The following is a 14,461-nucleotide window of genomic DNA, read 5'->3' as shown; positions in this document are numbered from 1 at the left end:
TAATGAAAATTTTCATAAATAAAAATAAGATTAATTTAGATGAAAGGATCATATTGATAAAATATGAATATTTACTTTTGTACCGTTTTTTTCCATAGGATCTCTGTAGGTAATGATTAGTTTTAGGATGGATAAGAATATAATTCAGTGCTATAAAGGATACAATAGGAGTATTAAAAATTAGGAGTACTAAAATCATATAATTGTAATGGAAAAAATTATAAAAACAAGTACCCCCAACAAATTATACATATGATGAAAAAATGCACAATCGATAATGAAACGATGATACAATTATAATAGATGAATTTGAACATCCGATTATCAATGAGGGTTAAATCTCGAATACGGTATTAATAAAATCAATTTAGAAGCCAAAAATAACTAATTTATTGATATATGAATGTCAAAATCGATTTCATAAAAGTCTAATAATATGTTAAATTAACTTAATTAGATATGATATGTTTATAATGAAACAATAACGTAATTATAATGCATAAATAATAGTAATAAACATGTAGCATGTTTCACGATATTAACTTAATTAAGATCCTCAGGCCGAAATATATATCTCAATTATTAAAAAGTGATATGGTAAATCATATTTAAGTAATTTGATTCAAATGTTGGTATAAGGTAAATTTATGCTTGACTAACTAAAACGTGATACGGTAAATCAAGTTAGATTAATTTAATCAATCAAGGAAAGAAAATCTATGAGAATAAAATTTGGTATATGGTAAATTATGTCTGACTAATTTAAATTAACAAAGAAATTTTTTTTTTGTATGAATCGAATTTGATATATATCTATATTATGGAAAGCGTATATTTAGGAGAGGTTGAAACAATCTATAATAAAAAAATTACCTAATTATAAATTTTAAAATAATTTATTCAATTAATACTAATTTTTATATACTTTAATTATTATTTTTATAGTTATTTATGGTAAAATAATCATATACCTAAATTGTTGATTTGGAAGATCGAGAATTAGATCTGGCTTCCAATCAACATTATAAATACCCCTTCATATTTCAATTCTCATACACCAACCAAAAATCATCCCTCTCTCTTGATCTTCCTTCTCCAATTCGATATTCAATTTCCAGAAGATGTCGAAGATCACCCTGCGCAGCTCCGACGGCGAGATGTTTGAGGTGGACGAGGTGGTGGCGCAGCAGTCGCAGACGATCAAGCACATGATCGAGGATGATTGCGCCGACAACGCCATCCCTCTCCCCAACGTCACCGGAAAAATCCTCTCCAAAGTCATCGAGTACTGCAAGCGCCACGTCGATGCCGCCGCCGCCGCCGCCGCCGCTTCCGACTCCAAGGAAGACGACAAGCTTGCCTCCGCCGTCTCCAGAGAGGAACTCAAGGCTTTTGACACCGATTTCGTCAACGTCGACCAAGCCACGCTTTTCGACCTTATCTTGGTATGAATCCGAGTTTTGATTTGATTTTGGTGCCGGTGTTACTTTTGATTTTGTTGCGAATTGTGCGTTAGGGTTTACTCCTGCGTTTTCTGTTGCTGAGTCTGGCAGTTTCGTAATTGTGAATTTTGTTGATTGTTGACCAGATTGCAAATAGTGATTATATCGATTCTCGTGGTGTGCTTTTATTTGATTTTATTTATTTCTATGAATCACTTACAATCGTCTTGCTTACATTCTGAGTCTTTATGATGATAATTATGATTTGTGATTTCTGAGTCTAGGGTTTGGTACAAGATATGGTTCAAAAAATTGAATAGAGAATGACTTGTTTTGAATAATTGCATCAAGACTGCCTTGTAAGTTGTAATGTAAAATTACTAACCACTGATGAGTTATATGATCCCTGATCCTGTAACTTAAAATTAAAAATCTTGATTATATAGTTACCAACTTATTTCTGATCATTGCATTAAAATTAAGCTTTGTCTGTAATCTGTATTGTTACTAACTACTCACCGGAGACATTGGTGTGTAATTTGTTTTATCGCCTCTTTCGTGCTACCTGAACATAACTGTTTTTTTCCTTTTGATCACATCAGGCTGCTAATTACTTGAATATCAACTCCCTTCTGGATCTGACTTGCCAGACAGTTGCTGACATGATCAAGGGAAAAACCCCAGAGGAGATCAGGAAGACATTCAACATCAAGAATGATTTCACACCGGAGGAGGAGGAAGAAGTCAGGCGAGAGAACCAGTGGGCTTTTGAATAGAGCAAGTGCATATAGAATTCTGAAGCTGCCAATTAAAGCTTTATTGGTGCAAATAGTCTGTTAATGCTGCTTTTCTAGGCTGTTTTTGGATATTTTTCTTGTTTCTTTAACTTTATTTTCTGAAAGATTGTTGGATTTGCTCTTCATATCTATATATTATTTTGCCCTATTTTTGGATTTAAATCCTCTTGATAGTATATTTGTTTGGCATTCATAAAAGTTTTAATGGATGTGTGTTGTGGTGGAGATGAAACATCATTATTGCAACACTTTGATTTAATGTATTCCCCCAAATATCGATCCTATAATTTATAATCTTATAGCAACATTAGGCTCCATTCATACTTGTTCTAACTGTTGCTTACAACGAATGGACTCCTAACCCTATACTTCTCATTCGACCATGTTATCGACCCAAACAAGTCCACCTTCGAACTTGCAGTCGCTTTAAACTTCACTTGAAAGCTTAACTTGTTTACATTCTTGGTGAACTTCAGTGTGTTTGGCACCACTTCCACATCCAAACTAGTGGGTGCCTCCACGACACATGAGTAGATCTGATCTTGGTCACCAACGTTGGTCACTGTTCTGGTCACTGTCTTGACCACGCCTTTAGTTAGGCTTGATACTGCTATGGATGGATAATTCATGTTGGAGATGGCATCGGCTTTGGCACTGGCCGGGCAAGAAAAGTTGCTAGGAAGACTTGATGCAATTCTCTTGATCATGGCTGTGCTGTACCCGATGTTGCAGAGAAAAACGATGTAGTCCATGGGTTGAGTCTCGTAGACAAGGCCTGGCTGCAACGGGCCTGTTACACTTATTTCCCCTGCTCCGATGTCGTATGGGGTGGCTATGGATCCATCATTTGTTGTGATTGGGCCGTGGAGGTTGTTTGTCTGAATTGCTGAAAAATTGAGATCATGACATAACTACTAGTCTTACTGTTGATGTGTTTGTTTAGTTGGTTGAGATTAAGCCGAACCTGTTGTCATTATGGCTGATCTGATAACAGACTCTGGCCATGTAGGATGCAGAGACTTGACATTGGCAGCTAGACCTGAGACATGAGGGCAGGCCATGGAGGTGCCCGAGAGTATGTCGAAGAGGGGCGGATCCTTCCCCGGGAGGGCCTCTCCCTTGTCGAGGGAAGGCCACGCCGCCAGGATTGACACCCCGGGTGCTGCAATGTCTGGCTGCACAACATATTTCCGTTTTCAGTTCTGTGTGTTGAATAATACTGAGGCCAGAGGCAGAAAAATGTACCTTGATAAGATTTGGAATCCCATAAGTGGGGCCTCTTGAGGAGAAGTATCCGACAACGGGAGCGGGCTTGTAGTTCGTGATCACCCTGGTAGGGAGAATCGTTGCGACCGGATTGCTTTCAGAGCTGATGTATGTTTGTATCTCATGCCCATCAGCTTCAGTGACACAAGAAATGGGAGAGACTCCAAATTTGGATGCTACTTGTCTGAGGTTGTTATCGACCACGATCATCCCAACCGCCCCTTGCTTCTCAATCGAGCTAAACTTCTCTTGGGCTAGGTAGTCTTTGTCCTCATTCATGCACAAAACGATCTTCCCCTTCACTCTGGCCTCGTCGAGTGATCCCGGTATGCAGTTTCTGGAAGAGTATGAGTTTGATTAGTATATCTCTGAATAACCGCTAGTCCTATCTGTTTTGTTTAGTCGTAATTTTCGTTGCGTATCATTAGACGATGATATGAACTTTTAACGATACATACATGGCATCGTCGTGGTCGAAACTAGAGTCAGACATTGCAGCGAACCCATCTGTCAAGGGGTAGACGCTTGTTTTGTTCAGATTGGAAAAGTTGATGCCTCCACCCTGTATTTATTAATCCCTAAGAATCCGTCCACAAGTAGTGTTTTAGGTAATGAGGTGATCTTACCTTGAAGATGGTGGTACCACCTACAAAGACCCTGGCCTCGAAATCACGGTCAATGGAGGTGGCGGCGACGGTGAGGATCCAAGGCGCAACGTTGACGACGGACGAAGCGGAAGGGCCGCTGTTTCCGGCGGAGCAGACGACAACTATCCCTTTCTCCACAGCGTGAAAGGCCCCGATGGCGATGGGGTCGCTGTAGAACTCCGGGTTGCCGGGGGAGCCTCCGAGGGACAGGGACAGCACGTCGACGCCGTCGGCCACGGCGTCGTCGAACGCCTTCAGTATGGATGATCCGAAGCATCCCCCGCTGGCCGTGCACACGCGGTACATGGCGATCCTTGACTGCGGGGAGCCTCCGGCCGCGCTCCCCGCTGCCAGGCCGTAGTACGACGCCCCGGGGACAGCCGTCCCCGCCACCGTGGACGCCACATGGGTGCCGTGCCCGCTCTCGTCCCGCGGCGTCCCGGACGGTCTAGGACTATCGTCGCCGCTTTCGTCGTCGCCGCCTTCGTAGTACCTCGCTCCAATCAGCTTCCTACACATAATTATGCAAATATAACAAGATTAGATTCACATTGATTGGCTGATTCATTCATTGATTGATGATTACCGATTGCAGTTTGATTTAGTGAAGTTTTGGCCTTCCATGCATTTCCCCTTCCAACGAGATGGGATGGGGCCCATTCCCTTATCACTGAAGCTCTCCGATTCCGGCCAGATTCCTTAACAAGCAAAACAGAAGTAAGTTGAAAAGGAATCTTTTTTTATTTTTTAATTAAATTCACTGACCAGTATCCAAGATGCCAACGATGACGTCATCTCCGGCTGCGGAAGAAACAGAGTCGATCTTCAAATCCGTTTGATACTTCAAGAAATCCCAAGAGCGAGTGGTGTGAAGCTGCAGAAGCGGATCGGGGAAGACCGACACCACTCCTTCTCTTTTCGCCATCGCCTCCGCCTCCTCCGCCGTTAAACGAGCGGCGAAACCCGAGAACCCTTTGCTGTACGTCGCTATCACGGACTTCCCCTTTCTGAAATAATTCAATCATGCAAAACATTCCAATCTCATTAATTATTAAATATTTAAGTTTATTTACCAATAAAAAAAGTAACCTCGTTAGCAAAGAGGTTAGGATCTCAGCATGATCAGCGGTGGGAGGCGAGGCTCCCATGTAGACGATATAAACTCCGTCGTTGCCACTCTCCACGATGAGAAACGACGTCGCCATGAAAAGGCCAACGACGAAGCACAAGGTAGAATAAACTCTCATGATGATGGTGTCGAAGATGCACGCTTTGAACAACTGATCACTCTATATATATAGTTCAAAATCCTTGTGGTTTTAGTGGTAATGGATTCGTGCGTGTTCACACTGACTCGAAATCAAATATTTTTTGAATGGATGAATGAAGGTGTTTCACATCCACACAAAGTGCGTCCCATTTTGTTCACGCAACTGAGTAACAAATTAAATCCTGAAAATATGATTAAGTTAGATGCTGTGATATGCAAGGTTGCAGTTGTTATGCTTTTCTTGGAGATGTTACAGTTGTAGAAATATGGGGATGCTCTTTAGGCATGACTTCATTTTGAGAACCGCACTCTTTTTACATCTTCTTCACATGCGGAGATGACTCAGACCATCAACACTGTCTCTTATCCGTCCCACTTTATTTTTCATCCCATCTCTTAACTAAGAGATATCACCTGCAACTCTCCATCTCTTAACCATTTCATCCCTTAACTATTCATTCAATTTCATTTTTTATTTTTATTTCCAACAAATTCAATTAATAAAAGCACACTTCATTAAATAAAATAAAATAAAATTACAACTTAAAATTCAAAAAAAATTTAAAAAACACATAATTAAAATCCTAAAAAATATTAAAAATACATAATTTAATTTCTTCCGCGCACTCTACTGGTTGCCAAAGTTGCCCAAATGTGCTCCATTAGATTATCTTGGAGTTGGGCGTGGGCGGTAGAATCACGTGTCCTTGCCCGAATAGACAACCGATCTTGCATAGACGGATGCACTCCACTACGAGGCGGACTACTTGCGGTAGAGCTTCTCGGGGTTTCAAGGTCGAACCAATTTCCCGCCTTAGGTCCTTCGTCGGCGACAATCATGTTGTGTAAGATTATACATGTATACATGATGTCGACCATATTCTCCATAAACCACGTACGAGCCGGGGCTTTGATAATGTTGAATCGAGCTTGAAGAATCCCGAACGCTCTCTCCACATCCTTGCGAGCAGCCTCTTGCTTCTGCGCAAAAAGCGTCTGTTTTTCGTTCACCGGCATGTTGAACGTCTTCACGAAGGTTGGCCACTTCGGGTAGATGCCGTCGGCAAGATAGTACCCCAATTTATACTGCCGGTTGTTAGCGATGAAATTGATGGCCGACGCTTTACCATTCAAAACTTCGGTGAAGAGATCGGATTGGTTGAGCATGTTGACGTCGTTGTTCGATCCGGGGACCCCGAAATACGCATGCCAAATCCATAGCCGGTAGTCGGCAACGGCCTCGAGTATAACGGTGGGGTGGGTGCCTTTGTTATCGCTCGTGTATGACCCCCTCCACGCCACAGGGAAATTCTTCCATTGCCAATGCATGCAATCGACGCTGTCAAGCATCCCGGGGAATCTGTGCACTTCTTCGTGAAGTCGGAGCAGAAACTGACAATCTGCCGTGCTTGGCCTCCAGAGAAATTCATCGGTGAAGGCTGTCCGACGCCTTTGCAGAAGTTTATCAGACACATTCTCCCAGTGCTTTCCCCAATGTGCAGGTATTTGTCGAACACATCCGCCGTTTATCCAGTAGCAAGCTGACGGATTGCTGCAGTACATTTCTGCAGCATCGTTTGACTGGAACGGCCAACGGCGTCGAACCCTTCTTGGAAGAACTCTTCCCGGGCTGCCAACATATTTGCGATGTGCATAAATAGTCGTTTCCGCATGTGGAAACGGCGACGGAAGTAGCTCTCTCCCCATACCGGGTTGTCACAAAAGTAGTCGCGTACCAACCTTGCGGCGGCTTCCTCCCGGTTACGATGGATGTAAGTCCGGGATCGCCCTGGAGGCGCCGCGGCTTCCTCCTCCTCCCGACGTCGATCTTCTGCTAGCGATTCTTCCATTATGCGACGCATTTGCTCAAATGGATCCATAAATGATATAAATTTGGGAAAGAATAATGTTTTGAGATGAAAATTAGAGAGGAAAGATAGATGATTTGAGAAGAATAGATGTGTGTTTGTATGTATAAATGAGAATGAAAGATGAGTAATTATAGAATAAAAAAAGAAAAAAAATTACCGTTCAACGGTAAAAAATGGCATCACCGTTATAGTTTTTTTTATTTATTAAAATCAAATTTTTTTAAAAAAATAATTTATTGCGTCAGCGTGACGATGCCCACTCGCGGGCCGGCGAGTGGGCGTCACGCCTAGCGCCCGCGCGCGCCAAGTGGCGCTGGCGCGTGGCGAGCTGTCGCGCGAGCCGTCCCTCCGGGGCGAGACGCTCGGCGAGACGGGACCGGGACGGAAGGCTGCAACGCTGTCTCGCGGCCGTCTCGTCTCTCCGAGATGAGACCGAGACGCCGACGAGATGCGTTGCGGATGCTCAACACTATAATTTCCTTCCCACCAACTACTACGTCTTAGTCGGGCCGGCAAAATCTATTGTATATCTTATTCAGTCCTTTTAGTATTTTTGTAGGACTTTTGATTTAATCTAAGTTTATGAGTACTTGTTTTGATAGGGCGGCTTTGATATTATTGCTGAGTTATCGATATATTTCATTTTTCATCATATAACATTTGTCTTCGATATTTTAATTCGGCTGAAATAGAGGATGGAGATGAAGCCCTTTTTGACATTGGTAGCTAGTGGCATTTGGGAAGAAGATTGGGTTTATGAAGTTTGAAATAGAGGGTGGCATCAACTTATTGGTGAGTAGAATAATTGGGATGGAAAAGGAAATAAAGTTTTTATTGCAGCTCTTAGTGCTCCACCAGTTTTAGTGCTTGTGGTATATATATACTATTATTAGTGTTAGGATAGATCCATAGTGATTGTTATTTCAATATTGGTTTCAGTTTATGCTAGTGATGGACCTAAATTTGGCTCTTTCTCACACTCAGTGGGATTTGCTTGATATGCTGCTACTATTAATTATCATAGCCAATAGCAAAGAGAAGAATGTAATATTAATGAATAGTTTAAAGTCAGTTCTACATTTACATTACATTGCTTCAATTGTCAATTGGGCCGTGAAGGCCCATCCCAACATGGGTCGATCCAGTCATGGCCCACCATTGAAATGAAGACTGAACTTATCGGTTAACCTAGCCAGGATCAGTCCATATAAGCTTACAACTACTAATCATATACTCCCTCCGTCCCCGAATAAGAGTCGCTAATTTCCTTTTTGGGCCGTCCCCCATTAAGAGTCACTCTTTATTTTTACCATAAATGGTAGTAGGTCCCACATTCCACTAACTCACTCTACTCACATTTTATTATAAAACCAATATAAAAAAAGTGGGTCCCACATTCCACTAACTTTTTCAACCAACTTTTCTTTACATTTATTAAAACTCGTGCCCGGTCAAACAACGACTCCTATTAGGGGACGGAGGGAGTAGTACTTTAATTAATTCTACTATGATTTTAAAATTAAACTATCACGATTATTACTACAATGTTATATATAAAAGTACGTGACCATATTTGATGAGATTTAGCTCAAGTGACAATGTCAATATATTAAAATTTCCTCTTAATTTGATGACTTTGGTTTGAGCACCACCAAACACGTTATTCTTACTTAGCTACAAATCTCCTGTTCAAACAAATTTTTATCCCCAAATTTTTGTATCCCTTGTTCCACTTTTATATATCAAGAATGGGAATTCTAGCTTCCTTATTTTTGGAATCAAGCAAATGATCATTTTATTCCACTCTTCCAATAATATGATATGATAACACAATATACCAATCATAACAAATGTTATTTAATTTTGACACTTATTACATTCGTGCCATATTACATTTTAAATTTAATACGAAAAGAGTGAATTTGTTTATGAATTGTTCAGTAAGTGACACAATTAATTTTAGAATTTTAGTTGTCTTTAGTAATTACAAGGTTATTCAGCTTCGATATGATCACATAGGAGTATTATAGAATAAGTTGCAACTTTGAAGTATATACAAAGCTTAATTTTCCCAGAACCATAATTTTCGTTTAGAATAATGCAGTTGTCAATATCGATAGTAGAGAAAATGTTGTTATAGTATTACTATTTTATAACTGAGTATCCAAGGAAATTCAATGGAAATTCTTGACAGGAATAATTCGTGTAGTAAATGTTTAAGAAACTACATATTTAATGCATACCAAATTTAATAAAGTGGGATTGTAATTTGTAACCACTTCTTTTATGGACAAGTGGGACTGTAATGACTTAATCAGGAGTTTCCATTGAATCTTGGCAACTACCAAAAAAAAAAAGTAAACAACAAATCCCAAAAAATTATAATCTTGAACTTTCACAACTTATCCCAAGCAAAGACTAATGTACGTACACAAGATATTAGGAAATTTATTTTGACTGATTTCCCGCGAAAAAGACAGTACAAGTATGCTTCGATATATCTTTTAGACCATCCACAACGCGTCTCGCGCCGGGCTCGCGTCTCGTCTCGGAGAGACGAGACCCCCGCGAGACGCATTGCAGCGGCCGTCTCGTCTCCAGCTCGCGACCGGCTCGTCGCGTAGCTCGTCTCGGAGAGACACGAGACGAGCTGTCTCGCCACGCGCCCGAGACACGTGGCACGTCCCCATGCGTGCGTGACGCCCACTCGCTGGCAAGCGAGTGGGCGTCGTCACTGATGACGCAATAATTCATTTTTTTTTAAAAAAAAATCGATTTTTAATAAAAAAATTTTTTTTTTTTTTTTCAAACGGTAATATTACCGTTAAATATTTATTTTCATTTTTTAAATTTTTAATTTTTTTACTCTATAAATAATTCTATTCCATACTCATTTCAAACACAAACACACATCTATTCCTCTCAAATCCTCTCTATCACTCCAATTTCCATCTTCAATCAACTCAAACAAATGGATCCTTTTGAGCAAATGCGTCAATTAATGGAACAATCACTCGAAGAAGATCGACAACGAGAGGAGGAGGAAGCCGCACCACCCCCACGGAAGCCGGAAATTGGTTCGACCCCGAATCCCCCGGAAGCTCAACTGCAAGTAGTCCGCCGCGAAGTGGAGCGCATCCATCTATACAAGAACGGTTGGCTATTCGGGCAAGGACACGCGACTCTAGCGCCCACACCCAACTCCAAGAGGATCTAATTGAGCACATTTGGGAAAACTTTGGCGGAGAATATTAAATTATGTCATTTTTATTTTTTTAGAATTTTAATTATGTATTCGCTTTTTTAATGTTAAGTTGTAATATTGTTTTAATTTTAATAAAGTGTGTTTGTTTAAATTGAATTGGGTTTTAAAAAAAATTATAAATTAAATTGAATGAATAGTAATTAAGAGACGGTATAGAGACGGTTAAGAGACGGAGCGTTGCAGCCTCCGTCTCTTAGTTAAGAGATGGAGGAAAAAAGGACAGTGGGGCCCTCAAATAGTGCTCAAATAGTAGTTAAGAGACGGTTTAAGAGACGGTATAGAGACAGCGTTGTGGATGGCCTTACTCCTATTTAAAGCTTCACATAATATAATTTGTACTATTAAAAAAAAATATGAAGAGATAAATATTAAACACTAGTAGTATATTTTACAGATGATGTTGAATACTATGAATTAAATATCAGTGGCACTCGTAACGCTCTTCTTTAATAATAAGAGGTGCTACGCTGTCACGGGAGAGAGAAATTAATTGTTAAATACTGACTATTATTAATTCAAACCCAAAGATGGTCTAAATCTAAATTTGTCTTTATGCTTCGACTTTAAAAAGAAATAGCTAGTAAATTAAGTAGAAACTTAACGACTATAAGAATCATCCTTACTCATGCGACTAAAATGGTCCCATAATATACAAATTTCTATATGAAAACTTATCAATTCATTTAAAAGGAAATTCAATTATATTGGGGGAGGTTAATATAGATTTTCCCCACCGACGAAGCAAAATATTTAATTGGCTGATACTCCTAAGATAATTGCATAGACAAGTCAGTTCACAATTTGGCATTTAAAAAAAACTCCCAACAAACAAAAAAAGAAAATAAATATCATGAAATACATAAATTCTTTAATTTCATTGAAATTTGCTTGATATATGATTTTATTTCGAGCAATGAACCCCCACTTGGATTGCAGACAACATTGAACGCATCTCCATACATTTTACTGCAATGCTTAGAATAAATTTTTCATTGTGTGGAAATCTCAATATCTCATTAAAATAATTAATACTAAGTAATTTCACTTTTCACACTCCATTTCGCTGCGACGAAGGAACAATCAAAATAATTTAGTTGGAAAAGTATATTCGAAACATTTCCACATTTAAATCCTAAGAATATTTTTGTGCTACACATGTTTTTCTGATCTCATAATAGTTATATAAATAACTCTCTTGAATTTTCTAATGTGAAAAATCACCTTTCCCACTAAACAAACAACAGCTATCCTCTCTCCCTCTGTCCATCTCTTCCAATAAATAAGCATTTGCTCTCCCACTAGACTTTGCACCTCACCTCTCTCTCTCTCTCTCTCTCACACACACACACAAATACACACACACACACTATCTCTCTCTCTGTGTGTGATGGCTCAAACAACACCAAACCACACACAGACTGTTTCTGGTTGGGCAGCTCATGACAAATCTGGCAAGATCACTCCATACACCTTCACTCGCAGGTAACAAATGACAAATCTACACTTTCTTTATTATTTTTCCTATTTCTATGTGCATATATAGTGTTGAAAGGTGTTTTGATGACTAAATATTCAACACATGGAAAAGAAAAACTATGTTACCAATTATTTCAATTTTAGCCGAGCAATTCATATGACACTTGTTACATAAGCATGCTCTATTTATTTTGTGCTTGCAAATAATGCAATAATTTTGGGAAGATTATTGTCTCAAAACTAATGAAATATTTTGTGATATTGATCTAGAGAAAATGGGGCAGACGATGTAACCATCAAAATCCTCTACTGTGGTATATGTCACACTGATCTTCACCATGCCAAGAATGATTGGGGCATAACGATGTACCCTTGTGTTCCCGGGTAATATATATATATACTTGTCGTATTTCATTTTAAGTTGTCCCAAGTTACTCGAGTCTTTTTTTATTTGTATAAATCACACAATATCCTACCATTTCAATTATAATTAGACTAACATATGCATTATCTGGTTGAATAAAATGATAATTAGGCACGAAATTGTTGGCATAATCACCAAGGTAGGAAGCAATGTGACGACTTTCAAAGAGGGGGATCGGGCCGGAGTGGGATGCCTAGCTGCGACGTGCTTGAAGTGCGAGTTTTGCCAAGACGGCCAGGAGAATTACTGTGATCAAGTCCAGTTTGTGTACAATGGCATTTTCTGGGATGGTAGCATCACTTATGGTGGTTACTCTGAGTTTCTCGTCATGGATCATAGGTAACGTACTACTACTACTACTACTTGGATCGCGTTTACTGTTCATGATTGATAATTATATCCTAGCTCTTTTAACATGATCATGAATCAAACAAGTTATTTTAAGCTAGAAATTATCTAATCAAAGGCATATAATCCAAGTTTCTAGCTAGTCCATCTTGGTTATTAGTACACTAACATATATAGGAGTACTATTTTTCACTATCTAAATTATGATCACCAACATTTATAGCTTTGCCATGTATCATGTGCATTCTAGGTGACACATTCACAAGATGTACATGTGCTAATTAATAATATCTCTACTATGATTTTACTTTTTGTAATTGATAACATGTTGTTAGATCAACCTACCCCATTTAATAGCACCGGACTTATATGAATGCATTAACTATTTTCATTGCTGCATTACTTCTCTTGACTAAGGCTAAGCTATGACCACTAATCAAAACTAATGTTAGGTAGTCCAAAGAGTATTATTAATGAGAAATCATTACATAAATGACAAATCAAATGTAGTCCTAATATTAGGTGATGGATTGTGTGAAAACTCTGCAGGTACGTTGTTCGTGTGCCGGAAAGCTTGGCAATGGATGCAGCGGCTCCCCTCCTATGCGCGGGGATCACCGTGTTTTCTCCTATGAAAGACAACAACTTGTTGGAGACGAAGGGGAAACGTATAGGGATAGTCGGGCTAGGAGGCCTCGGCCACATTGCTGTGAAATTCGGTAAGGCCTTCAATCACCATGTGACTATTATTAGCACCTCTCCCAATAAAGAGAAGGAAGCTAAGGAAAGACTTGGGGCAGATGATTTCATCTTGAGCACTAATGCTGAACAAATGAAGGTTTGTTTGTTCATTCATTTTTAACTTGTTTTTTTGTGAATGAATGCTATTAACACATGCTTGTTGGATATTTTTGGACAGTTAAAGAAAAGGAGTCTAGACTTTATTTTGGACACTGTCTCAGCCCATCACTCTCTTGGACCAACTCTTGAGTTGCTGAAAGTGAATGGCACTTTAGTGATTGTGGGTGCTCCAGATAAGCCTGTTGACCTACCATCTTTTCCATTGATTTTTGGTAATAATTAAATGTTCTTCAATTCTTCTTCTTCTTTTTTTCTACTTATTCAAGTTCAAATATTTAGTTGAATTAAAATGTGTGTTTTGGCATGGGAAAACAATAGGGAAGAGAGTGGTGAAGGGGAGCATGATAGGGAGCATCAAGGAGACACAAGATATGATGGACTTGTGTGGGAAACACAACATAACATGCGATGTTGAGGTTGTTGGAACCGATCGTATCAACGAAGCTTTTGATCGTTTGGCCAAGAACGATGTTAAGTATCGGTTCGTGATTGATATTGCCGATGGATTTTCTCCATCAAAGCTCTAGAATCTTCAAATCATATGATGTTTCTTTGAATTTTATCATTATAGTCACTGTTTTCTATTGTTGGAGTGTCTCAATAGACTCGAACTCGAGACCTTTGTACTCATGTATTACTCATCATCAATTAAATCATTTCTAATAATATTCAATTTCTTCTCTCGACTACGCTGTTCTGTACCCGGTGCAATCAATTGTGATTGTATGACATTTGGGCCAACTTCAGTTTTCCCCTAAATTTGACTTCATTTTTTTGAAATAAAAAGGGAAATA

General features: G+C 39.3%; 3 protein-coding genes across 4 annotated transcripts; 2 read left to right on the top strand and 1 right to left on the bottom strand.

Annotated features, from left to right (window-relative positions):
- Positions 1-1,032: 1,032 nt before the first annotated feature.
- On the top strand, positions 1,033-2,401 carry LOC121782326 (SKP1-like protein 1B). Of its 2 annotated transcripts, none has more exons than XM_042180130.1 (2): positions 1,033-1,445; positions 2,093-2,401. In XM_042180130.1, the coding sequence occupies exons 1-2, from the start codon at positions 1,122-1,124 to the stop codon at positions 2,216-2,218; spliced, it is 450 nt and encodes a 149-aa protein (XP_042036064.1). In that variant the 5' UTR covers positions 1,033-1,121; the 3' UTR covers positions 2,219-2,401. The 2 variants fall into 2 exon arrangements, with proteins under 2 accessions (XP_042036064.1, XP_042036063.1); XM_042180129.1 differs by having other exon boundaries at positions 1,040-1,445; positions 2,045-2,401.
- A 75-nt stretch (positions 2,402-2,476) lies between these two features.
- Positions 2,477-5,609, bottom strand: LOC121782320 (CO(2)-response secreted protease-like). The gene is made up of 8 exons (XM_042180120.1): positions 5,242-5,609; positions 4,918-5,159; positions 4,739-4,850; positions 4,132-4,663; positions 3,964-4,067; positions 3,485-3,842; positions 3,204-3,414; positions 2,477-3,125 (listed from the first exon to the last, which is right to left on the bottom strand). Exons 1-8 carry the CDS (start codon positions 5,397-5,399, stop codon positions 2,569-2,571), a joined length of 2,274 nt encoding a protein of 757 aa, XP_042036054.1. The 5' UTR covers positions 5,400-5,609; the 3' UTR covers positions 2,477-2,568.
- A 6,198-nt stretch (positions 5,610-11,807) lies between these two features.
- Positions 11,808-14,356, top strand: LOC121759151 (probable cinnamyl alcohol dehydrogenase 6). Its single transcript, XM_042154660.1, has 6 exons — positions 11,808-12,040; positions 12,305-12,418; positions 12,570-12,797; positions 13,356-13,644; positions 13,726-13,879; positions 13,986-14,356. Exons 1-6 carry the CDS (start codon positions 11,946-11,948, stop codon positions 14,192-14,194), a joined length of 1,089 nt encoding a protein of 362 aa, XP_042010594.1. The 5' UTR covers positions 11,808-11,945; the 3' UTR covers positions 14,195-14,356.
- Positions 14,357-14,461: the final 105 nt, after the last annotated feature.

This window comes from Salvia splendens, chromosome 2, assembly GCF_004379255.2.
Source record: "Salvia splendens isolate huo1 chromosome 2, SspV2, whole genome shotgun sequence".
In the NCBI taxonomy this organism is placed as follows: Eukaryota; Viridiplantae; Streptophyta; class Magnoliopsida; order Lamiales; family Lamiaceae; genus Salvia; species Salvia splendens.
Note: the sequence above shows the minus strand (reverse complement) of the source record. Positions and strands in the feature narration are given on the sequence as shown.

What these genes read in the sequence shown, in the direction of transcription:
- LOC121782326 (XM_042180129.1), top strand. Translation starts at nt 1,122, where the DNA reads ATGTCGAAGATCACCCTGCGCAGCTCCGACGGCGAGATGTTTGAGGTG. An exon ending in CGCTTTTCGACCTTATCTTG is followed by an intron (nt 1,446 to 2,044) that starts GTATGAATCCGA and finishes TGATCACATCAG; the next exon opens with GCTGCTAATTACTTGAATAT.
- LOC121782320 (XM_042180120.1), bottom strand. Translation starts at nt 5,399, where the DNA reads ATGAGAGTTTATTCTACCTTGTGCTTCGTCGTTGGCCTTTTCATGGCG. An exon ending in ACTAAATCAAACTGCAATCG is followed by an intron (nt 4,664 to 4,738) that starts GTAATCATCAAT and finishes AATTATGTGTAG; the next exon opens with GAAGCTGATTGGAGCGAGGT. An exon ending in GGATTCCAAATCTTATCAAG is followed by an intron (nt 3,415 to 3,484) that starts GTACATTTTTCT and finishes TATGTTGTGCAG; the next exon opens with CCAGACATTGCAGCACCCGG.
- LOC121759151 (XM_042154660.1), top strand. Translation starts at nt 11,946, where the DNA reads ATGGCTCAAACAACACCAAACCACACACAGACTGTTTCTGGTTGGGCA. An exon ending in CCATACACCTTCACTCGCAG is followed by an intron (nt 12,041 to 12,304) that starts GTAACAAATGAC and finishes ATATTGATCTAG; the next exon opens with AGAAAATGGGGCAGACGATG. An exon ending in ATGTACCCTTGTGTTCCCGG is followed by an intron (nt 12,419 to 12,569) that starts GTAATATATATA and finishes AATGATAATTAG; the next exon opens with GCACGAAATTGTTGGCATAA.